Here is a 26,938-nt window from a genome sequence, read left to right as displayed (position 1 = left end):
AAAAAGTAAAAGAAAGAGAAAAAGAGACAAGCCATGTGACCTTTAAGAATGAGCTGCAGAAATTCACATGGGTCTACCAGATTCTTCTTGATTGGGTTAGTCACAAAGCTTTGTGAGGTTCAAGAGGAAGGGAAATAGACCCCACCTGTCAATGGGCATAGCAAGGTTGTAGAAATGTGAGAACCGAAATACTGCTATAGCCATTTTGTATGTCTTTTTAAAATTTCTTACTGGCATATTATAATGAATTATGATTGTGGGATTAATTATGTTACATTCATATATACACATATTTATTTGATCCATATCATTCCTCAGTACCTTCCAGTTCCCCACCCTCTCCTTCTACTGATTCACTTGCTTTATTCTACTTGCTGTAGCCAGTTTTGAAAAAAAACTGACTTCCTATTTAAAATGAGACTAATAGTGTTTACTAGAGTTATTAAAATTTCTAATCATCCATTAAAGAATAACATTGATTAATAACAAGTTTGGACAGGAGTTCAATGTTCCAGTTAATAGTTCTAGCTTTTTGCTAAAAAATTTAACAGTCTTGGTGTGGATCTCCTAAAAGTCAAAGGGAAATCAATGGAGGAAAATGACTAAGGTATGGGAGGAGGGAGGGAGGGAGGAAGTGCTGGGGAGTGATATTGGACAACTTATATTGTTATACTGTGTCATGTATAAATATGTAACGACAACTCCCATCATTATATACAACTGTAATGCACCAACAAAAAATGTGTGAAAAAACAAATACAGAAGTGTTGGAAATGTTAAAATTGGAGAGAATTTAAAAATACTATTACACAGACAAGATACAGATGCTTTAATGACTTAAGAGGTGGGTGTGATGAGTAAAGAGATGAGAAATATTGGTGGAAAAATGCAAATATCAAGAAAATCCAGATGGAAATTCTAAAAGAGGAAAAATATGAGATTGTGGTGCTGCAGATGTTGCTCAATGGTAGAGCATACAGTTAGCATAAGGAAGACCCTGGATTCAGTTGCAAGTACTGAAAATAAGTAGGGAAAAAAAGAAGGAGGAGGAGGATGTGGAGGAGGAAAAGGAGGAAGGGAAAAAATATATAAGATCTGAATTGAAAATGTCAAAGGATAGATTTCATAGAATCATAGAATATTTAAAATCAAAGAAGAAATGATCAGTAAAATTGACTTTAGGGTAACAAATAACAATTCAAACATAAGCCCAGAGGCAAAAACAAAACAAAAAAAACCCAAAACAAAACATAAACAAATAAAAACACAAAACTCTCTTGGGAGGGCTCAGGAGATAAGGGGAATCAGATGAATCCATGAGTCTAAAACTTTGGAAATAATACAGGATCAATGAAAAAGAAAATAGTGTAGTTCTGCACAAAGTCACGGGGACCTGTATTATTGCCCAAGGTACAATTTATTGGAGAAATTATCTTACTCAATTTTGTAAACTCAAGCATCTGGAAGGTCATGATATCACTAAGTAATTGATGATTTGAAAATAAATATGACTCCACTTACCTCATTAAGACCCTTTCATGTCTTTGAATTCCTCTTAGCATAATGCCTAAATGATCTCAACTCAGTCTGTCTCTCCAGCCTCATCATGTTATCTGTTTCTCACGTGTGTACCAGGGCCTTTGCATGTGCTCTTTGTCATTCCCGATGCATACTTCCCTCTACTCTTCACCTGTAGAACTGTTTTTCTTCAAGTTTTGGCTAAAATGTCATTTTCTCAAGCAATATAGCCTTAACAGTTTAAACACAGGTCAAAGAGGGTAGCAATATAGATGCAGAAGCCCACAGTGTTCTAAATTCTCTTTCCATTTCACTTACCAAAGTCTCCATTTACACAACTAAGTGTGCAATATTTCCTCCAAAATATATAAACACCATTAAGGCAGGAATCACATTTGTTTTGTTCAGTGTTTTATCCCCAGTACTTACATAGCATAGTATAAAATGGAAGAGGAGAGTCTTGGAATGAATGTGTTTTTCTAAAAAATTAGTCACTTTATCACTTTTGATGGAACACTTCCAGGGGTGGACATCCTACTACTCCTGAAGGAAAGTCATTTTTTTTTTAACAATTCCATTAAAAATGCCTTTTATTATTGGCCATAAATCTGTGTCCTTCTAATTTTGGTTCTTTGGTTTCCAATTTTACATAACAAACAAGTGATTCTTGAGGGTCTTGAGGATCATATGAGACTTTTCTTGTTGAATACATTCATTTTCGAAAGATCAGAGTCATTTTCCACAGTGACAAGAAGGATATTACATGCTGATGCTTGCAAAGAAAAAGCTAAAAAGCTAGATAAGTGGGAGAAAAGGATAAAGGCAGAGACGTTTCACACAGAGTAAAAGTAAACTATTGCATTTGTGGTTCCTTAGTCTCAATAAAAGAAAGACTTCATTGAAGTAGCCTTCACATTTTCCTTCTCTTCTGACTGCTCTCCTTTTAGCCCATCTTCTCCTCGTATATTTGGATTTTACATATTTATGACATTTAACATATGACTGAGGATATTGACATCCACTATTCACTATGTTATTTTTTTATTTTCTGGAAATATGGCTGTGCTCACACTCTGCAGTCCCCACAGGCATAAACAGAACACCTTAGAAATAGAAATATATATAGAAATAAGGCTGAACTTGGTGACTTTAAACTTCTTCTTGGACCCTAAAGAGTTACCACCCAGTGTGACATAATCTATGAAGGTCTTGCACTCCCAAATCTTCATTGTTTGCCTCTAAAGCTCGAGCCCTTAATATCTGGGGTGGATGCTATATATCGTCTCTTTTATTATGCTGCTCCCATCTTTTCATGAAAAGTGCTATGGTTCCAGTGACTCATAAAATGGAGAAAAGACTCCACAGGAATGAGGATTTACAGTCACTTAGCCCTGCCACTAGCCTCCTCACACACGGCTGCTTTATCCTGTTTACTTGATCACTGTTATTCTACTAAATTTCAGCAATTATAATTTCATAATAATTATAATTTCATATATATATATATATCTATCTTTAAACATGCATTCAAGTTAATTACAAAGACGTCTAATCTCAGAATTACATTGAATTGCGAGTTCTTTGCATTGGAAATAATTTTAAGGACTGTGTTTTCCTGGTAGTAGCACTGTATGAACAAGCAATAAAACATCTGGATAGTCTCAGTAATCCATCTACTCTGTGAACTTGTCTAGTAACTAAGAGTTCACTTCTTATGGGATAGCACATTCTATCTTTACACATTACTGAGCATTACAAATACCCTTATTTATTTTATACTAAAATTTTACAGTTGGTTAGTGCTAACTAATGGGATTAGGTCTATTTACTCTCTTCAACAATTTTGTATTAATTTGAAGATTATAATCACACTCTATTTAATTTTCTACATTTAAGCAAAGCTTTCTTGTATTTTTTTTGCACCTTGATGTCAAAGCCCCACAAAATCTTATATATAAAGTACTTTTCCACTTTTATACAGATTTGCATAATTTTTAAAAACATTTTTGAGTTTTGGGGTAAGAATGAAATGGAACATTTACCTTCTACCACAATCACCCCTCACCATGCAAATCCAACAACAAACAGTAGGAACATACAAAATATAATCTGTCATTACTCTTCAAGGCACTCAGCTTTAACCATGTTTTTACTCCACAAAAATATATTACTTCTAATCAATTCTGTGATTTCATATATATATTTCCATTTTTAAGACCTTAAAAGCAAAACATCATTCATATAAAGTTTCAGGAATGTACAGGATTATGAAGAATAGAATCATAATCACACTTATGAAACAAGAAACATTATTTTAATGTCATTATGTTTATGCCTGTTTTTAAAATTTGTTTTAATACACTCATATACATTTCAATATAGTTAACATCATGCTATTTTTCTAGGTTTTTAGTTTAAAAATATTTTCAATGAATACACAATCCATACTATAGACATGCTCTAATTTACTGAAGCAATCTTTTATTGTCAAAACAATTTCTTATTGGCCATACTACTGAAAGCACTATACAGATTCTATGTGATTCCAATTAAAATTCCAATGTCATTCCTTATAGAAATAGAAAAGGTAATCATGAAATTCATTTGAAAAAAAATGAGAGACCCAGAATAGCTAAAGCAATCCTTAGTAAGAAGAGTAAAGCAGGAGACATCACCATATCAGACCTAAACTGTAATACAAAGCTATAGTAATGAAACAGCATGGTATTGGCACCAAAAATAGACATGTAGACCAATGGTACAGAATATAAAACACAGAGATAAACCCAGATAAATATAGTTATCTTATACTAGACAAAGGCACCAAAAACAGTGGAGAAAAGATAACCTCTTCAACAATAGTGCTGGAAATCCATATGCGGCAAAATAAAAATATTCTTGAACATTTTCTTAATGTTTACAAATGTCCCTTATATTGATGTGATGAACTCAGTTGTAAATCGTGCTTAAATTTGTTCGCTTCATGCATTAATTTGTTTTGTGCTTGCTGGCTTAAAAGGATGGATGTTTTAAAGTTCTTAAAATATCTGTAATCCCAGTGGCTCAGGAGGCTGAGGTAAGATGTTCATAAGTTCAAAGCCAGCTTCAGCAACTTAGCAAGACCCTTTTATAAAATATAAAAAGGGCTGGGGATGTAATATATATATATGTTTGCATAAAACTGAATGTCAAATATATTACAGTTTTTCTCCTGATTACTTTTACTTGTTTATGACAAAGTATTTGATTGTTTTGTATATAAATATGTTACCTTTAGCATTAAAACACAAAACTTTATGGTGAAGCTTTACTTGCATGTATACTTTTAAATAGGCTTCCTAATATGCATTTCTTATTAATATAGAATTTAATTTACTGTGAGTGATGCTGGGGGTACAACACAACTCCAACTGGCACAGAGCTACTTGAAACTTTCCACAGGAGAAGCAGACAGCCCATCACGTAGACACTGACATTAGTGTGGGACCAAATGCTCCTTTCCTTCACCAATCAAAGAAATTTGCATTTATGTGAATTATTGTCGCTTTATAAAAAATATAAGATTGAAGAATAACTCTTTATTTGTCAACATCTGAACATTTCCAGGTGTAAGTGTTTTAAGGCCTTGGGTATCACTGACTGCTCCAGATGCCTGAATTTGTATATATGTAAAAACATAAATAGGCACATACAATCAAGATATATTAATAAATGCCAAATAATTCATAAAAGCAGTTACAAATAAAAGTTTTTAAAAGATGCACATTATGCAATTTGAGTTCTTCTCAGTTGTACTCATGAACAAAAAACACTTTTTTTTTCCCTTTGCTTGTCTTTCAGTTCTTCCTTCCCCAAAAGGAAGCTATTAAAATGTATTGGTTTGTGTAAAATCATCAGCTATGATTCAGTCATGCAATGCTGATACTACCCAGAAGTGGCAGCTGGGAGGCTTCTGGTTAGATAAAGAAAAAATAAAAATTATATGTACCACTGTCACCAAAACATCATTTATCTCATGTCATAGAGGGTATTTGGAATTTTACTTTATTGTTGATAGGGTACTTAATTCATCTTATAATACTTTAATTCATTCTAATTTTAGTAAGCAGCATTAGTTTCATAACAATAAAAATTCTCTATATTTTTCACAGATTGCTTTAGAATATATAAATGATTCCACCGGCTATAGATTGACATTATGCTTTCATTTTCTAAAAAAAGAAATATGGCAAACAGAAGTTGACTAGAAACATCCAAATTGTATTAATACCAATATCAAGTAAGTTTCTTTGATTTGATTGTAAATAAGATGAACTTGTCAAAAATTTGTTAACTTCACAGATTTTATAGATTACAAAAATACAGAATTATACCTTTACTATAGCTGAACATTTGTATTTAAATACATTTATTTGTCTTATTTTCATGAAAGAAGTCAACTTATTTCAGGTTCGCTAATAATTCCAAGGCTAGAAGGAACCAGTTGTCCTATTTTGGTATTGAAATCTTAAGTTTTTTGAAAAAAAGGAAGCCTGACTTCCTTTTTCAGCATCTTCTAGACACACTTAGATGTCATAGTCACTGCCGATTCACCATTCAGGCCTTTACTGCCTGATCAGCAAGTTATCCAAAAACCTTTGCATCAGAAATCCTTGGGAGGAATCACTTGAGCAATGAAGGCACAGAAGCTCAGTTTGTGAAGATACTGGTGCTCATGAAGCAGAGATTTATTGTATTTTAAGTTATAGCTGCGCTAGTATAACTCTGATGTATATTAATCCTAATACCTGTTTTAATCATTTTCTACTATGGTTGAGTAAAGTGTCGGGGATGAGATGTATCTGTCTTGTTTTGTTTGAAGTTCCACATCTATAACCTTGGTCGCAATACAAGGTTCATTTCAATGTTTTGAACATATTTTCATAGTGGTATTGATATTATTTCATTCCATTTGAGCCAGATAGGTCACATGGAGCAGACCTTCCCAACTGTTTTACCCACGCATAATAGGTCACAGGCCTGTGAGATAATGATATCCTCTGTTCTCAGGGTGCCCTGGTGAGACCTGGGGGAAATGAGAACTCCCATAACTATCAACAGCCAAGAGAAGCCTTAGCAATTTATTCTAACTTGCCACAAATGTTATTTTGAAGTGCTATATTATGAGAAAAGCCAGAAAGCAATGATAGCAAGTAAAGAATAGGTTTGTCTCACTTTGCAATGAATACAGATTGGCATATATTTCCTAGTTATCTCTCAAAGATGAAGTGAATAGTTACCATTTGAAAGATATGCCCTTAGGCTGAAAATATTTTAAACTTGTGAAGATTACTATAGTATGTGATTTGCCTTGATAAAATAAATAAAGAGCTGAAGGTAGTTATAAAGATATTAAAGTAAATTCTGACTGAAACTTCCAATAAAACAATATCACAAATTACACACACTCACACACACACACACACACACACACACACACACACGAGTGCACATGTGCATACACATTTCCATACAGAGCTGATCTGACTCAGTTCCAAACTGAATATTTCATTCCTGAATGCATCCAAGGCCTTTCTCTTTTCTATCTAGTAAACTGCTAGAAGTTTTTCAAATTTATTATTTTTTACATTTTTGTTACCAGGATTAACAATTGACTCTATTTTTCATGCCTTTTGTTCATGTAGAAACAGTTTTTATCACTGCATAGGTTACTGCATATATACTGGCTACTATGCAGACATGGCAAGTAGTAAGTCTCTATCTATATTAAAATTATTGATTTCTGCATATTATTCTGGAGGGGTGAAATTCAAACTATGCTTCAACAAATGAAATATGTCAGGTTCTTCAGACATTCTAAAAATTCAAATGTTAAATTTTCCAATGTAAAACATCTTCTCTAAATATACTTTATCTAAATGTAATACTTTTCTTTACAAACAGGTGAAATAAGAAATATTATCTTTATCATTACCTGGAGATTCAACCATTGAATCAATGAGAAAAGCTGTATTTATAGAAAAAAATTTAGAAATTGTTTATTACATTTACTATCGATCCACTAATGGGATAATCATGGAGTTAAACAAAAGAATATTCCATATGCCAACCTATTTATCTCCTGACCAAACTCTGCTCACGCTCTAACCTTCTCTGTCTGCAGACTTGTTTTTTTTTTTTTGTGCAAAATAAGAGGTCAAATTACCTCTTATTTTGTTATATCTTTGCCCAGACAGGAGGTGGTACCCTGATTCAACAATTGGCTGTTTGGTCCACATTCCCTTTAACACCATTGCTTTAGGCACAGAACAAAAGGCAGTTTTAACTAATCTTATTATTAGCAGAAGAAAAACCATCTATGTGGGTTACATTGACATCACTAAGAAATGTGAACCTCTTTCTTTCATAAAGGTGGATAAATAAGTGCCAGAGGGTTTCCCACTATGGTTTACGGGATGCAGGTTTCAAAATACTAGTCATCATCATAATAGTAACAATTAAGTTTATACCTTAGTAGTGGATGTTAAGTAAGATGTCATGCATAAATCAAATCTTAATAATTAGTTTTTTCCCTTAGTTTTTTATTTGAGAATAGATTTATGATCTGATTTATGTTTAATTGTCAATAGCTCTTTGCTGTTTAGGGGTTCTCCACCATCATGTATACTCCCAACCTACCAAGATAAAGTATTAATGATTTGCCAAATATTGTTGTGCTTAAAACCAATCAAAAACTTCTTAAAATTATGTCTTACCCTCAGAAAACAAAAACCTCATTTTATAAATGTAGCATTCTTTTTCAGTTACTTTAATAAACAAGACACAGGAGCATATGTGTGTTCAAAGGCAGAGTCCCTCACCCCTAATAGTAAAAAGAGATACTATCCATTATTTAGTCAACAAATTAGGAAATAATTAAGCATTAATAAAAATGTCTGGTTTTTCAAGTAACTTCTAATGTATGTGTTACTATGCTAATTTCCCAAATAAGAGGCTTAAGATAACCCCAAGTGACTCAGTCATAGCATGGCAGCTTAAATCTGGGTATATTTTGATGCAAAGCTTATAGTCCTTTTTTGCATACCATGTTTAGTCAATTACCTACTTTGTATCATTTTGGGAGCCAAAAGAAAATCTATCTTGCAGAGGCTCCTGTGTCATTTGTGAAAGTTTCCAAAAACACAACTCCATCCTCCTTTTGCTGTCCCTGCTGCTCATCGCAAAATGAATGAGGGTTTTGCCAAACAGATTGTGTTGCTGGCAGGACTAAAAGCATGAACAGTTCTTTGCCTTAAAAAGGATCACTGATTCTTACCAATTAAATACATTTTGATATGTTCTCCTTACCCATCATCTCAGGGCCTTACAGCCATTACATCTTTTTTTCTTGTTACAGTTAGAGCAGAGATGGACCAGTCCTTCATGTCACATACTGAAATGAGTTAGTGTTGACTGATCCAGTTCATCCACATTCCAGGCAGGGATCCCCAAACCTATTACTATTAATCTGAAAGTGTTTTTCAAATAAATGTCATTGAAGCAGGAAAAAAGGACTGCTCCAAGAGAAGCAGCTTCCCTCTCCTTTCCTTTCTTAATTTTGGATATACAGTACTTAATTAACATCCATTCTGTCCTAGTCATTTTGCTGAGTGCTATGGGTCATGAGTAGAGTACAAAGAAGAATGAAGAAAGGTCAAAGCCAGAGTAGAGAAAGGGCTGTGCAAGCCAGAATCAGTTCCTACACCTGTCTTGAAATACAGTAACATTGGGTATAGGTCTTCAACATATGACTTATGGGGAACACAACCCAGTCCATAACAATGCCCATTGATCAACAGCAATAACATGCAATAGAGAGAAGTTAAAGTCAAATGCCATAGGCATAGTAGTTAGTCAGAAGTTCAAATCCAAAGCCTGCCACTTCCCAATTGTGTTAACAGTGGTGAGTTTTCTTAACCTTAGTGCTTCCTTCCTTAGTAGATGTAACAAGGACAATAAGTATCCTTTCTCCTATGGCTATCATCAAGTATTTTATATCTAATTAGAAGGTAAATTGAAATGAGAAGCTACTATTAGTTGTAGATAAATAGTTTCAAAGATGTTGTTACTCTTCTTTCTATGGTAGGCATAGTATTTTAGGAATTGTGAGAATCAAATGTAAGAGAAAAGACAGAGGAAATTAAATGCTTACACTATTTTTTCTTAATGAATTTATTTTATATAAATATAGTTGTGAGGCTAGGCCTACACAGAGAAAGATGCTTTAGATTTCAGAAATGTGTAGCTTAATTCATTCTTTAAAACAAATCTTTACTGAGCATTTATTATGTGTCAGAAATTGTGCCAGGCATTTTGGAGACAGCAGTGAGCAGAAATCGCTATTCTTGGGGAATTTATATTCTAGAATTAAAATATGTCACCTCCACTTCCAGAATTGGGCAAAATAAGGTCCATCAAATAGGGAAAATAAATTAATTAAAATAAATTTACAACATAATACAAGTTGGCATTACATTGTTATCATGTGGTCAAAAGATAGATAGGCATAATACTAGCTCTGGGGCTGTAGGACTGGATTCCACAAGTGCCACCCCATCTCTGAAATACAGGTTTGAGACCTGCCATCCCTCACCATTGCCCAGGCAGACTTTCCGCCCCGCCCTGCCTGGCTGCGCGTGTGGAACAGGAGGAAGCGCTGGCCTTAGGGTCCCTCAGGGCTGCGCTGCCACCACCAGCCTCTGACATCCCGCGCCAGGTGCGCAGCCAGCGCGCATTTTGAAGCGGCGCAGCATACCCGGTAGCCAAGAGCAGGCCGGGAGCCCGACCCGCCGGTCCCAGATCTTGCTGTCCTGATCGCCAGAGTGAGAGTGACTCTGGCTTCAGCTGGTGTCTGCAAGCTCACGTCACCTGTTTGACAGCCTCCCACCAAATCAGAGGGCAGCACTCGCCAGGAACCCCGAGCGTCACCGGCTCCCGCAGATTAGAACTCGCCTCTCATAGTTCCCCCCTTCATTCCATTTAAAGCTCCCACTGGCTTTAAGAAAAAGTTAAGTGTGAGCTCAGTTTCTTCAGCGCTTTCTTCCACTGCAAGATGGTAAGTGAGGAACCGGCGTTTGCTAGTCCTCTGGCAAAACCTGGGGCTCTGAAAGTTAATAAACTTTGCACTGAGAATTTATTCCATTTTTGGAGCAAGCTTTCTTTGCTATCTACCAATTAAAATAGATCCTCTCCTGTCTCCTTTTTATTATCATCTGTCTTCTCTCTCTTTCTCCCTTCCTTTCCCACTACCTTTCTCCCTGTTATTTTTATCCTTCATATTTCCCCCAAATTTCACCTATTCACCTGCACTTACTTTTCATTCCTCCTCTTCTTCCAGATTATGCACATATTTGCAAACACTTGGAGTTGAACTACTGTAAGAGTATTTGGGGTTTGTTTTCTTCTCAGGTGTCAATTGCCTAATAGTTTAGCTTGGATTCCAATAATACCCTCAAGGAAGGAGTCTGCAAACATGCTTTTAAAATGAAAACAAGAAAAATAGCTCTTGATAAACTTTTGGCTTAACTTCTTTGGTCTGCACTCCCCAAGCTGCACTTGCTTCTGAACTGTTTTTTTTTTTTTCTTTTCTTTTCTTTTTCTTTTCCAAGACTTAACTCACTGGGAACATTAACAAAGTGTGACTTAATTGACTCATTTCCCCCCCCTTCTGTTTATGTTATGACCAAGAAAGTACTCAAGCCAACAAAAGATTCGTATTAGTCAAAAAGAGTTTATCTAAACCTAGGCTCTGCTTGAATAAATGGCTTTTACCTGATTAAACATTGACAAATAATTAGGAATGGACTGTTGTACAAATTAACCCAGGAAGGCTGCATACTTGTCCTTGTTTGGAGATTTGGAAAGAGTGTATGTTTGAGGTTTGAGAAGTGGCAAGCAGGAAGGTACTCCCTGGATCAGAACACAGTGAGAACACACGCCAGGCAGTTAGTGGTGACAGGATAACTTTGCAAGGACATTGAGCCCTAGTGATGGATAGATCTAGACCTTGCAGTCTTTGCTTATTTCTTTCAGCTTTTAGATGTTTACTTGGAGTGATGTTATGTTCCTCTGACTGGAGCTGGGGCAAAGTTTGTTTAATCACCTACAAGGAACAAAGTTTATTTAATTATCTATAGAACAGAGAGAGAGAGAACATATATATACATATGCACTTATGTCTATATCTGTATATGTCTATATGTATGTATATTATACAAGTATGTATGTACATAACTATATGTATGTGTATGTATATATATGCATATCACATATATACATTATATATATATATATATAATTTGCATATACATTATACACAGCATGTGTTTGTGTGTATCTCTATTCAGATTCCCATAAGATCCAACAGAATGTTAGTTTGGAGGAGAAGAGGAAGGGAAGCATAAAACAATTATTGATTCAGAAGTTAGTCTATAAGATGTCATATTCTGCTTTTTCATCCTTTTTAATGGGTTCTTCGTCTTCCAAGGTGATTAGAAATAGAAATATAATTAAGATAGTTCTGACTGGCATATTAGGTGAGCTAGGCATTACAACAGAAAATATAAATATGATTCATCCAATAGTAGTCTATTCATCCAATAGTAGTCTATTTCCACAGGTTCAAGAGACCTGTGGAAATGTTAGGAAAGTCATAAGAGCTGATTCCTTTTAAGTTATTAAATTAAACCACTCAAAATTTAATCTGGATCTAAATTTAACATCTTCTCTGTTTCTTGATTAACTGCATGTAATTTCTCTGTGTTTCTCCCACCCTTCTCTCCCTCCACATCTCCATTGCCCAATCTCCTGGGACACCCCCCTCCACCCCAACTCCTTATACTGAATTTCACAGAACACCATTCTGCCTTGCCAAGACCAGTATTTTGCAGGAGACCAGAGTTGTAATTGCTCGTATTCCACTACACCGTCAGAAACTAGTGTTGACGTTTCCACGGAGACTTGGGTCTCTTTCTGGGCTGCTGGTCTCCTGGACAACAGTGAGCCCCAACAAGCACCACAGGCACAGGGTAAGTTCAGCTCTTCTGCTTTAGTGGTAGACCTGGAGCCCTTTTCAAGCAATGTGGCTGCAAAGCATCATGGTCTGGGACTCTAGAAAAGGGATGTTATAAACAATTTAAGTTAGTCCAAAGAGTCTTGAATTTTACAACCTTAACTTCTTCTATTTGTACTTGCCAAATAGTGAAAATGGGATTCTTCCTCTTTCTTGCTGGACAACACATGTTTCTCCCTCTACTTTATAGTACTTGGAGATTCCCAACTCACTGAAAGAAATTTTCTGGGTCATATTTTATAAACAATATCCTAGTAGAATGTTTTTGGAGTCAAGATACTAGTTACAACATTTTTTTTGAAATTCAGGAAACTTTCCAAAGTATGATAAAGAAACAAGAATGAATAACTTCATCTTTTATTTCATAGAGGAGATTCTATAGACAATGCCTTGTAAGTAGAAACAATTATTCTCTTACACAAACACACACACACACACACACACAGGATTTCAAAGTTGGAGGGAAATATAACATTGATGGAAAATTATGGATGTGTTAATCTTGACTTGAAGGTTAGTGAACATTTTTATAAAATTAAGTGAATTTCTGTATAAATAGTTAAGTTTCTCTAAAAAGTTTCAGATGTCTTAGAATTAAATACCTATACTATTGTTTGCCATATGCTCCTTTGGTGGACACAGGGGTTAAGGAAAGGCACACAAAAAATGAAAACCTAAAAATGTTGAAGCAGACTTACATATCATGGATAAAGTTGTTCAGTTTTACTTTTTTACTATAAGCAACAGCAAAGATAAAATGCCCAAAATCTAAACCCAAACTGTTTATAAAATTGGATTCCTGTTTTCTTACTCATTACTCTATTTTAATAAAAAATACTTCAGTAACAGCAGTTTAAGTAGAACAGAGAAAGAGAATGGTATTAATGAGGGGAATAAAGTAAAAAACCAATTAAGCATGCCCAAATGCTTTTGATTAACAGGCATAGCTTGCTGTCAAATATGAAAAAAAATTCTTTGTAAAAGCATAAAAAAATATACAGATGAAAACAGTTGAAACAGAGAAGGTAGAATTTTGCAATTTTTATCATGGTCTTCAGAGAAACAAGGTGCAAATTATTTAAAAGTAGAAATTGCTACTACATCAAATTCTGAATTCTATCCATTAGATTTAACAGGTAGGCAGACAATAAGGGAAATAATAGCATAAAATGTTATTAGATTATCAAGCCAAACACTATATTATTAAGTGTTGAAGCTTAGAAAATAAAATAAAAATTATAAAAAGATAGTGGGATTGCAATATTATGGCTAGTGGGAGGGAAAGGTTAATAAACATTTGAATGAATTAATGACGCAGCTGAGAGAGTCTTTATTAATTTAACCAACAAGAATATACATATAAAGGGAAGAATGTGACCACTTAGTTCCAAAAAGAAAAAAAAATCCCACCTCTTTAAAAACTTTGGCATAGATTGTATAAATATTTGTCTGTCACAGCTTGCTTCCTTCTTCTGAAAGCTTTAAATATTTTGTTCTATTGTAAGAAGCAATAGCTATTTTTAGAAAGGTAATTGAACCTATTGCACTTTGGGAATGGTTTGGTGAGTTCATTGCACATAAGTCAAAAGTGTGTTTTCTATGCTACCCATTTTGTATTTTCTCATAGAGTCATCTTCTAATTCGAGTTTTCCTATTCTGAACTCATGTTCCTGGGAAGAAGCTCAGCTTTCCTCACAGCTCTACAGAAATAAACAGGTATGTGTGGATAGTCAGAACATTGAGACTGGCCATGTACCCTGCAGTCCATTCTCCACTTGCATCCTCCCTTAAGTTCACGCTGCTCCTTTTTCCTTTTAAAATTCACATTGACTCACTTTAGAACTAAAATGAGCATATGGAGAGAGAGAGAGAGAGAGAGAGAGAGAGAGAGAGAGAGAGAGAGAGAGAGAGAGAGAGAGGTGTTAGATGAACAATCTCTCTTCCCTCCCTCCTTCTTTATTTTCCTCTCTCTCTCTCTCTCTCTCTCTCTCTCTCTCTCTCTCTCTCTCTCTCTCTCTCCTCCCCCCCCAATAAAGACACACTCTCATATACACAAATAACACTTTAGGAAGACATGAAGTCAGGCTCTGACTATATCACATTTTAGCTGTGTGACCTATCACGTCCACCTTTTCCTCATCCATGAAATTGGAATATTTATGCGGCATATCTCAGAGGGCTAATGGAAAGACCAAATGGAATCATGTCAGTATTTTAAAATGATAAACATAGATAATTGCTTGGAGAATTAATGATGATGAAAAAGGTTTTTTTCCAGATATTGTTTCATTTTCCATATGTTATTCTTATTTGTTCCCCAAAAGTAATATGATCTACTGAACATACAGACACTGATCAATCAGAGTGTGGCACAAGTCAACTATCTTTTTTTTTTCTTTCTTTCTTTTCTTTTCTTTTTTTTTTTTTGATGTGCAAGGAAGGAGTCCAGGTAAACGTTTCTAAACACCTTTTTTTATATTTAAACAGTTGAATGCTGCTCATTTTCCTTTACACCTACCTGACTCCCTTGTGGTTAAAATTTTAAAAGTCATATAATACCCTCAAATACTTTGTAATGAATGAAAAATTCAGAGCACAAAACTGAACAATCAGGTGGTAGGGGGTTGTTGATTTCCGTCTCGGAGGACGAGAACTCCCTGAAATTGTGTTCATAAAACAAACAGAAGAATAATCAAGTTTAAGAAGGCTGAGGCACAGTGGCATTATTATAAAGTTACAAAGTCAATACAGTGGAGCAACCTTCACCATTGTCTGCTTTTTGCAGCTCCAAGATACTCTGGTTCAGAAGGAAGAAGAACTTGCTAGGCTACATGAAGAGAATAATCACCTCAGACAATACCTGAATTCTACTTTGGTTAAATGTCTTGAAGAAAAGGCCAAGGTGTGTAATAATCTTTTTTATAAGGTCAGGGCAGTGATTTAAGAAAGGAAACCATTTATGTAAAATTTCTTAATTAAAAGCAAGAAGTGTACTCAACAACATGTCGTGGGATATGTGAACAGAATGGATAATATTTCTTAAGGAAGTACATGACTTTCACTAGAACTTTTATGTATTGTTTCTTAGAAGTATCTAGATTGCAGATTCTTTCCAGATATTATTACAAAAGGAGTTTCTTATATATCAAAAGCTAGGGGATTGCTGAGGAAACAGGTTGATCAAAAGGAGAGTTAGGTGGAAGTCAGAGATTTAAAAACTCAGTTGTTTTAATTATCTTCTGACTTTAGGAAAATCATTCTCAATTAGGGATTTGGTTACCTTTAGCTACAAAAACTAAAAATCTGTGAAAAATCTCTCTCAATCTAAGATGCTATGATTACTGGAGCCTAGTATCTTGAGCACCAATTCAGTATATACAATTACATTATCTTTTATTCACATTTTTCTTACACTTTTAAATGAGCTATTTCTAACTCAAAGATAGCTTGCCTATAGTTTCTTTGTGTTCTTTCTTTCTTTAGTTTTATGTTTTTTTAGTATGTGTTTGCCATTATGTTATCATTATTGTTTCTATGACCAATTTCTACTTTACTCTTAGACAAACTATTATTTGATATTCTGTAATCTAAATTGATTATGTGTCTGATGCCTTTACTGAATCCAACAGTTCAGAGAAGAAAAGATATTAGATTTGACTACTGTATAGTAAGCTTTCTTAAAAAAAGGACTAGCCTGGGCTTCTAACTCCAGCCAACATTCCTTGAAAAAGACATTATTAAATTATTAAATGACATTAAATAGCTTTACCTTTCTTGACCTCAGTTCTCCAAGATTTAAAATAACTTTTTTCAAGGGATTGCTTTGAAAGTTAATGAAATAACATAAAGAATGTTGTATAGTGTTTAAACAAGAGTTTTGTCTATATTCAGATAACTTAGGTTTAATTCTAGGCTAAGGGATACTTAGCAAGTCACAAATATGTCTGTGCCTTAATTTCCTCATTAATAGAGATTTTCAAGAGTATCTATATCCAAAGAAATAGTGCATGTGATCAATTATTCATAAATTATATCAAATGATAATTTGTTTATTTTATCAGTAATAATTCAATAAACAATTGCTTTTATTGTCATCATTGTAAAAATTATTACTTCCCTGATTTGAAATCTTCAAGACATTATCTGCTTTTTTCAAGTTTCAAACTGAGAGTAAGAAATGAATTCATGTTCCTAAGAAATAAGATGTTATCATGGATTTTACTTTAGTAACAGACACTAATCTAATCCATTTTACTTGTATGTGAAAAAATATTAGAAATTTAACCTATTTTTTCTAAAGAATGAGGGTACCTAGTAGATACTTAAAGGAAGTATAATTTTCAAATGTCACTTCTTCAGAAATTGTTGTCATCAGATGAGTTCTCCAAAGTGTGTGGAAAATTCAGAAAGGGGAAGAGGAAACACAAAGAGCAGGGATACTCTCCTGCTGAGATTCCCTATCCCAAAAATGTCAAGAGAAACCTCTTTAGTGAGTTTGCTAACTGTGAAAAACCACTTGGGCCCCATGTTGATCCCTGGGTGCTTCAAACACTTGGATTGAAAGACCTCAACACCATTGATGACACCTCATCAGCTAACTACAGTGCCCTCTCCTCTCATCCCAGAAGAGTGACTAGCACATACTCCCATTTTCCGAGTGATGCCATTGATTATGAAAATGTCCCCAGAGAGGATGTGCCAATCAACTATGGAGGTGAAAGAACAACCCCCTTGCACAGCACTGCCAGCCATGAGGAAGACTTCCACTACTTTTCTCAACTTTCAAATCCCCCAACAGAGGTGCAAACACTTCCATATCATCCAGCTGATGTGTCACCCAACAAGACAGAGATGGCATTTTCCACATCCCTGAGTCCTCACTGTAATGTCAAAACTCATTCTTTCCACCAGGGACAAGCCTTTGTGTGTAGAGATGAAGAAGGAGGCTGGAAGTTTACCTGGGTCCCTAAGCAGCCTTAGTGACCCCTCTTGTATCACAGAGCACTGCCAGAAACTCTGTTTACAAAGACCTCTCTTGCACTTGAACCTGACTATGTGGAGCACAGAAGCTATTGTCCAGACAATCTTTAGCCACTTTAAATGTTACTCTCAACTACCACTTAAATTTGTAGGGAATAGCTTCCAAGAATCCATGTGAGAGGCATATGCTCTTCCTCCACCTGAACTTGACTAGTTTGCACATCAAGATCTGCTATCAACTTCTTCTCTTTGCCCTGTACTTGAAAAGGTGTTTTCCAGTCTTTTGTAGATTTCTTCAAGACCTAGATATACTTTGCTTATCATGACCTGTTTAACACCTTTTGTTCTCTTGTCAAGTAGTTTAAATATGTATGGTCTTTATTTCTCTCCCTCTTGTACATTTCTTTATTTCTGAAAACTGCCTTTAGAATGAGCCCTATTTTTGCTTCAAGTACTTCCTCTTGGTTGTTTAAACTGCTACAGATAGGGTAAAAGCAAGTGTCTGCCCATCATCACTGCTGAAGATGTATTGTGGATATGAGTAAAAGTATGTCCAGGGCAGCTCAAAGAGTCAAGTGTTGCAGGGTGGCTTTGGCAAAACATCTCTAAGACAGCTTCGACTCCACTGATAAGCAATACCACTGAAAAATGACAAAAGTTAAAAAGAATTAAAGTTACTTCAAAATGTCCCAATACCTGCTTCCATTGGCACCTGGCCATTGTTTCTTTAACTGACATGGCTCAAAAATGATATTTTTTGAGGAACTGTTACACAACAAATCATCATGTTAAACTGCACAGATGCTGGCAAACTCATCACTAGCCCAGGTCTGACAATGTCACATTCATTCCTTCTGTCAGTCATGTATTCATGCAATTCACCTAAAATATCTACAGAATACCTCATGCTCACTTTGTAACAGGCATTGTAATTTGAAATGGTGATAAAATGTGAGCAGATTGGGCCCTGTGCCCACACTCATGAGACCAAGAGCCATTCATCTGCTGTCATCCCTGACAAAGCTATTTCCCTTGTATGAAAATTCAATTTTCCCAGCTGTGGAATACAGAACTTGATTAGATAACTTCTAACATTCTATGAATGAAGGCTGGATCCCATCAGCTTTATTTCTATTTGGTCATTCAAGGCCATTTTTCCCTTAGATAGGTACTGCATATACTAGGTAGGGTGAACTTTATCTGCAATGGAAAAAATAGAAAAATAAATGAGTCATTTGTAATGAGCATTAGAAATCATTTCTCTGATTACAGGATTCTTTTTTCCAGCATGAGCCCACTTTGCAGGTTGATTCAGTCTGTGTGAGAGTAACCTCTATCTGAAAAAAGATACATTTTAATTTGTAAGTAAATGTGAATAGATTGAATGCAAGCATGATATCAAAGATCTCCTAAATTTTTTAAGAATATTTTTGGGGCTGGGGATGTGGCTCAAGTGGTAGCGCGCTCGCCTGGCATGAGTGCAGCCCGGGTTCGATCCTCAGCACCACATACAAACGAAGATGTTGTGTCTGCCAATAACTAAAAAATAAATATTAAAAAAATTCTCTCTCTCTCTCTCACTCTCTTTCACTCTCTCTTTAAAAAAAAAAAAGAATATTTTTAGTGTTCTTGACTGTTTCCTTCCTTTCCATCCTTCAAGCTCCCTATTGTTCCCAGAATAAATTATGCATCAATGTTGGGCACCTATGCTTTTTTGGACAACATGATTAAATTCACCAGGTTGAAAGCCATCTTTCTCTTTCTATTCTCCTCTCAATACTTCACTTTGCACAGTCAACTTTTTTTGTGTGTGCTATTTGGAATTCTTTGTAATCAAGACATTTATTTTGTGTTTGATCATTGCTTTATTTATGTTGTGTGAGCAAATATCTATTTTATAAAGCTTTGTTACCTATTAGTTTTCTTTATAATTCATGAAGGGGAATACAAATTAGCAATTAATATTATTCTCGGGAGTATTTTAAAACTAAGGAAGAGATAGAATATGTTCTACTCCCCCCACAAACCCCCCAAAACACAAAAAGTACCTTTTACATTCTGGTGTCTATGCCTCTTGTGGGTGAAATTTATCTCTAGAATAACAAATTTAATTAGAATTGATTATACTTTACTACACAAGGAATTAAGTAAGCAATGGAACTATTTTAAAACTCTTATAATCAAGCTGTAAAACAAAATTTACCAGTTAACACATATTTATTTTGCAATATCCATGTGCCATGTTATATGTTAATTACCATGAGGAAACACCCAGGCTTCTCACAGTGCATTTGGTGCATAAAAAAGTCACCAAAAATATCAAAGCTTTTGAAAGCTTTTAAATGAAACTTGGTTTCAGCCTGGTTAAAGAAACTATAGGACATTTATGTGGCAAATTATGATATCTTCTTCTAACTCATATCATGAATGATAGTATGGAAGAAAATTACCCACATATGTTTGCAATTATATTTATAAACATTTGATATTCATTTGAATAATGTATACAAAATTATTTTGTTAATGTTTGAGAAATTGGAAATTCGTTTCACTCAAGTATATGTTCTAACTTTTATAGTTTTATCATGAATTTCCAGTAAACCAGTTAATATTTTATTAAGATAAAGTGGGAAATGAAACTAAATACCTTTGTGATTATGATGAATAATTTTATATTGTACATAACATTTTTAATAATGGACTTTTTTCTCCTGGATTTTTGTGACCACAATTCTGTATATTTGACTCTCTTTTGTATGATATATGATATGGCCAGATTAATATCCTCAGAATTTAATGGTTCCTTCTCTCCTCTTGGATACATTAATGATTTTTCCCATGTTAGGTGGCCTGAAGGGTTAATTGCCTTAGGAGTACAGCACTCTCTTACTTAATCTCACAGAAAAATTAGAATTCAATTTTTTAAAATTTGATGACACTTCCAACGTCCTCTGATACTCTGAAAACAATCCTGTGTCTTACTAGTATCTGGAAAATATGGACAATTGGAAAGTCTCAGTTCTATAGGTGATGTTTAATAAGTAGGGTTACTTAAAATTGCAGTGATGTTAAACTATAATTTTGAAAAGATTAAAGAATGTGAATAAATAAAAAGACTTTAATGTACTTGATATAATTGAAGAAAGCAGAATATGTTTTTAAATATGACAAATGGATTCAACAATAAATCAAATTAACACAGGTATAGCAGAAAATATAGTTAGTACATTTACTGATAATTACTTTTATTTTGTACTAGGGATTTAATCCAGGCAGGCTTGTCCACTAAGCCCCATCCTTAGCCTTTTTAAAATATTTTGTTTAAAGACAAGATCATGCTGAGTTGCTTAAGGCCTGGCTAATTTGCTGATGCTGGCTTTAAACTGCCTCAGCCTTGGGTGCCACTGGAATTACAAGTATGCACCTGGCACTTGGCCATCCACTGATAACTTTTTAAATGTATAATTTTTTGCCTGTTAAGTTCAGGTATACAATTAGATATTTGTTTCAGTTTACCAAAAGATTCACATATGGTTAAATAGTAAATGCCTAATTTTAATTTTTAAAAATAAAACCACATATATTTGGTTTTCATGCTAGAAGTTTATGGTATGATTATATTTCTTAACAATCGTTTCACATTTTTATGTACCTTTTTGTTACATGAATTCAATTTTAATCCTTATATTGGATATTCTGCAAATGTAAAATATAATTCAACACTTAATAATAAGCACTTAGATGATATGTTTTCTTTTTGATTTGAACTTTTTTAAATTATGGAAGTCAATTTTGTGATGAACTTATGACTAATAAATAAATGACAAGTCATTTAATTTTATGTTCAGCCCTTAATTTGGAAACATGTTTTCAGTGAATGGAGCAATGAACTAAGAAAAAGGTTTTGTTTCTCCTATAAATCCTATGTCATAAAAGTATGTATTTCAAGTTACAAATGTGTGAAATAGTAGTATGATTAATAACTGAGGCAATTATTCAATAGATATAGCTGGTGTCAAGCTCTTCTGAAGATATAAAGATGATGTTATATAAAAAGGATATATATATATTAAATCTAACTTATGTATAAATGAGAGAAACATAACTTCAACATGATTGATTAAAGCAAGGGTTTAATAGGCTCTCATAATGAAAACGTCCACATTGCAAGTATGGAAGTATGGTTGATTCTATATATCCAAAGCGTACTGTCAAGAATCTGGTTTGGGATTTCAAGGGAGGTGATATTTGGGGATGGATTCTTGAATGGTGATAAATATAAAAGCACAGAAAAGTAATAATGAAACTAGCTCTGTGAGTTTGAAAAGGAAGCTACATCTCATAAAATATTTTCTATTTTTGGACATTCTCCTTATTCTTTCAATTTATAATCCTGTTAAATGAGTAAAAATTGAGCTAAAGTTTCCAGACTGGTCTCACTTATGCCATGGATAGTTGTAAACATATTGGATTATCTGCATGTGAGAATTGTGAACAGGATTTCCTTAAGGCCATTATCTAGACTATGTAACAGTAAAGGGGAGAATAATATCAAGAGAAAATGGTTTGAGATTTGCATATCAGGCCATTAACTCTTTCTATTTGGACATTCTTTTGGTATCATTGATGGATAACACTGATTTTATTTCGTTTTTTTTTTAAACAGGGCTGTTTGATTTTTTTTTCTTAGAGAATAGTGCTTAAACCTTGCTCACTCTAAATAACTTTTGAATATGAGTGTAGTCAATACAGATTATTAAACACAGAACATCAGAATGAATTAGATGGTGTGAATTTCATTTGAAAGATAAAAAACCTGTTCTGAAGTGTTGTGCAGGTAATAAAATAATAAATAGGTGAAGCCTAAGAAAAGCTCTGGCATTGACTTTAGATCTAATGCTCTTTCTACTATAAGACATAATAATCATTTTGGGGACCAATCAACATACTTATAGGCACTGGCTGTTACAGTGTATTACAGGCTTCAGATATAGAGGCCCCACAAGTATAGAGGGGTTCTTAAATCTTTATTTTACTGTCACTGGAGGTCTATTTCATAGCTTAAAAATTCCATCATTGCTAACAGACATTGTTCACAAGAGACCTAATTCACCTTCCATCATTTTGAAATAAAGTAGTGTGTAATTTGAAGCCCATTTCAAAAATTGGTATGACTAGAGTGGCAAAGCATGAAAAGGCATCATGGTCAAAAGTATTAATATGCTTCTTAAAGGCAAAAAGAGAAATTCTTTCCCAATTACTACTGCTAATATTCATGCCTAGAGTAGCTATGTATAAGCAATCCTTGTGAAGCTTCTCTTCCTCTCATCATAGGAAATAGACTTTATATACTTCTTCAGGTGATGACATTACTCCCTTCCAGTCAATCCTTTTAGGTTTAACACCAGGGGAAAGTAAAATCATGATATTTACAATGCTGAACCCACTGGGTCAGACACGCCATGGACATTCTATCTTCTCTTTTTGGAAATCAGGAGTTAAATGGTAACTTTCAGGAACACAGCAGATTTTCCCTCTCATCTCTATCCAAGGTTTATAATCTGAAATAAAAAGGCAGAGAAAGTATTTCAAGGTAATTTCTCACTTCAAAAGAGTCTTTAAAACCAAAAGGATAGTCCCCCTGGGATAAGGTCCAGCTCTCTCAGGAATTTTCTGAAGGTAATGTTCCCCCAGAGCCCTCCAGTTGCAGTGAATCTGAGAATAAGAGAAGCTCTTTAATGAATGTGCTGTGAGAAACCAGAACACCTGGACACAATGAGGCAAAGGATCCAAACATGTCCTCCTTTCGTTTTTGTCTCCTGAGATTTGCCACTTCACAGAAGCCTCAATGACATCCTCCCTCCATCCCTGGCCCACAGGGGAGATCATCCCAGATGCAATCTGAAAGTGGCATCTGTACAGGACCGCCCATGGCCCCACCTACCTGGTAGAGCTGGGAATATGGCTCAGTCATCCTAGCCTCCATTGAGAATTAGAGCACATATTGCCAGAGACTTAGCCTTTTCTTCCTTTTCTTTTAAGGACCACCACTACTCCCACCAAATCCATCCTATCGTCCTCACTCCAAATTTAGACAATCATTTTAATTAACATACTTCTTCTTTTGAAACAATACAGAATGAATTCAGATTCTGTCATATATCCTTAACCTTCACACAGAGTAAAATATACATTTTAAATTCTCAAATGAAAAACTTCATACTTCATAAAATACAGCATTCCAAAATAATTTATAGCTATTTCTACTGACTCCATTAAATGAATATTCAATGTTTTCATTGAATATTCAAAATATAAGATCACATTTCAAAATGTGATCTTATATTTTATGGACTGTAGTCCATGTCTAAAAGGTTGATAAGTAGAGAGAAACTAGGAAAGGATTCATTGATGGCATGATGTTAGAGACATTCATCAAATTATACTGACAACAAATACAGATAGAGGTAGGAGGAAAAATAGAAGAAAAGGTATGGGGCCTATTGGGGAAATGAAAACTAGCCTAGGTGGCTGCAGGGTAGCGTTTTATAAAATAAAGCATGTGTTCTGGGGATTCAGCAGAAATTTCTGTATAATGAGACACACTTCTGCTTCTTTGGATGCTCTGTAAATACAAATGGAGGTAACATATACTGAGTCCAAACGGGCAAGAACAATAACTTACACATGTTAGTTGTATCCTTGAAATAAAGCATCATCTCTCATGCTTATTTATACAGTTTCCATTAGAGTCTGGTTTCTCTTCATATCATATAAATCTTTTGTATTTTATTATTTATACTGGTTCTAGTACAGTAATTAGTAAAAAGGAAAAAAAAAACCCTTCAACTTTTATAGATTTTCTTTAATAGTGCTCTGAATTTCTTCAGACTAAAATAAAACCTTCATAGACAAACCTATGGGATGTTTTCAAATCCCTAAGTTCTTTTTAAAACAAACTGCTATTGTACTTTCTTTGAAAATCTAATATGTACTGCACCTACAGCATAAGGACTAAGGAGGCTACATGGCAGGGGGCATCATCTTTTTGGAATATACAATGGAAGAGTGTCTATCCAAATCCCTTTCCCACTACAGGAAGGAGGGTGCGAATGTAGGTAGAGACATTCAAGATAATCATGTGAAGAGTAGGAGTGACAGCAAGAAAGGGTATGTGAATGTTTTTTTCCTTAACTAGACACTGATGCAGAAGCACAATATACAATGCAGGGCAACAAAGATGAGGCAGCAGAGTAACCTGGATCCTCGGAGTTCTTTAAAACAGGGATTCCTAGGTCAGAACAAACACTATAGAATTTCTCATTTCTGGGTTTTAAAACATCTCAAGTGTATCTGGTCCCACCCTTCTCTAAAGTAATGGGCATAAGTAACGAGAAGCTCCAGAATTCACATCTGGCAGTCTAAGCTGAAGGTGGGGAGAAGAGGAACAGATTGATGTGGTCAAGTCAAAGCTATGTGGAAATTCTTGGGTCCTAAAATGATGTCATAAAGGCATCCCACAAAAATATAATTATCTAATTTATTGCCCAAAATATGACAAATAGTAAACTGGAAAGAATGCGGGAACAATAGATAAAAATCATAGATTACTGTAATTAACCAGGACATATTTCCACAATATAAAGGAAATACAGCATCTGAATGCCTGTCACAGAGAGGAAGGACACCAGCAACCAGTCATTTCACCTAGGGAGACCACAACTGTGAATAAGAAGAGATTAAACTTCATCTGTTTATGTAGATGTGCATCATCTTAAGAGAAGGAAGCAGATTTGTCAAAAGTGGACCTTCCTCCATTCTAATGTGCCTTGAACCACAAGTTTAGCCCACCCTGAGGGAGGGGAATAAGTTATAAGATTACCAGATTAATCAATTAAAATATTATATATTTTTTTATTTATTAAATAAATATCCATATTATTTACTGGAATGCATTACAATTCTTCTTACTCATATAGAGCTCAATTTTTCATATCTCTGGTAATATACAAAGTATATTCACACCAATTCGTGTCTTCATACATGTACTTTGGATAATAAAGATCATCACATTCCACCATCATTTATAACCCCATGCCCCCTCCCTTCCCCTCCAACCCCTCTCCCCTATCTAGAGGTCGTATACTCCTCCCATGCTCCTTATCCCTATCCCACTATGAATCAGCCTCCTTACATCAGAGAAAACATTTGGCATTTGTTTTTTTGGGGATTGGTTAACTTCACTTAGCATTTTAAAACTTACCTGGACTCTCATTCATGGACTAAAGTGACCTAATATTTATATTGAAGTGGAAATGTAATTCAGTAAAGTTGAACTCAGAAAAAGGAAGAAATAAAGATAGTTCATTCCAAATAATATAAATCACAATTAGTCAAGCCAATATACCACTGACAAGTGGTGTAGAGAGTGAAAAATGAGTTGAAGAGAGAACTAGAGTGGGCTTTTTGAAATGAACTAAGGCTCATTTGCAGCTGGTAATAAAAATATATAGTAAAACAAATTTGAATTACTAAAGTATCAATGGTCAAAAAAGAAATAAATTGCCACAAATTAACCTATTTGATATGCATTTATATATTTTATATCAGAAAATAAGTAATAAAATGTTATAGATATGAAATATTTTTAAATTTTTTTCTTAAAATTCTGTAACTTTTTTCAGGTTAATTGTTTTTTACAATATGATTTTCACTAGTTGTGGTATGATCAGTTGTGTGAATGTGCTATAAGATATTTAACTAATTATTTCTCATATATGAATGTTGTATTCAATTTTCCTTATTATACATAATGAAACTGTGGAAACACACATGTATTTTCCAATGATTATGCTTGGAACTGTAGTTGCTTTGTGAAACGGTATTTAAACTTTTAAAAGTTTGCACATAAATAGCAAAATGAAAAAATGCCCTAAGACTTATAATTCTCAGTTATCTATTTACATAAAAATAAAAAATTATTGTATGTAGATATAATAGTGAACAGAAAACTCTCCATATAAATTTTAATTAGCTACTAATTTTTAAGAATTAGAATGCTTCAGAATGAAACCCCTGATGAATGATTTGCTTTATCATGCAAAATCTTGCATCAAATATTAAAACATTTGTGAATTTGCTTTTGGCATGTCTCTGGTGCATTGAAATAAAAAAACTCAGGAAAATTTTGATGGTCATGGAAAATTTCACTTTCTGATTGAAGGGTAACAAATATAATTACTGTAATCAACAGAACTTGTATTTAACTACTTTTGCTTAAAATTCTCAGATACCACTTTAACTCTTTTGCTAATTCTGTCAATTAATAAG

At 34.3% G+C, this 26,938-nt stretch overlaps 1 protein-coding gene across 2 annotated transcripts in view; it reads left to right on the top strand.

The window, feature by feature from the left end:
- The window catches only part of Gmnc (geminin coiled-coil domain containing), a 40,665-nt gene extending 18,479 nt beyond the window's left edge, over positions 1-22,186 (top strand). The window contains exons 1-5 of one of the 2 annotated variants that reach the window (XM_040270213.2): positions 10,041-10,612; positions 12,410-12,584; positions 14,256-14,344; positions 15,414-15,530; positions 16,988-22,186. In XM_040270213.2, coding sequence (XP_040126147.2) covers positions 10,610-10,612; positions 12,410-12,584; positions 14,256-14,344; positions 15,414-15,530; positions 16,988-17,608 — 1,005 coding nt within the window. In that variant the 5' untranslated portion in view covers positions 10,041-10,609 and the 3' untranslated portion in view covers positions 17,609-22,186. Of the gene's footprint in view, positions 1-10,040; positions 10,613-12,409; positions 12,585-14,255; positions 14,345-15,413; positions 15,531-16,987 lie in introns of those variants that run through there. The other variant, XM_040270212.2, reaches the window with a different exon arrangement.
- Positions 22,187-26,938: the final 4,752 nt, after the last annotated feature.

The sequence above is a fragment of the Ictidomys tridecemlineatus genome, chromosome 3 (assembly GCF_052094955.1).
Source record: "Ictidomys tridecemlineatus isolate mIctTri1 chromosome 3, mIctTri1.hap1, whole genome shotgun sequence".
NCBI lineage: Eukaryota > Metazoa > Chordata > Mammalia > Rodentia > Sciuridae > Ictidomys > Ictidomys tridecemlineatus.
The sequence above is the reverse complement of the archived record's forward strand: the minus strand, read 5'-3'. Positions and strand labels throughout refer to the sequence as shown.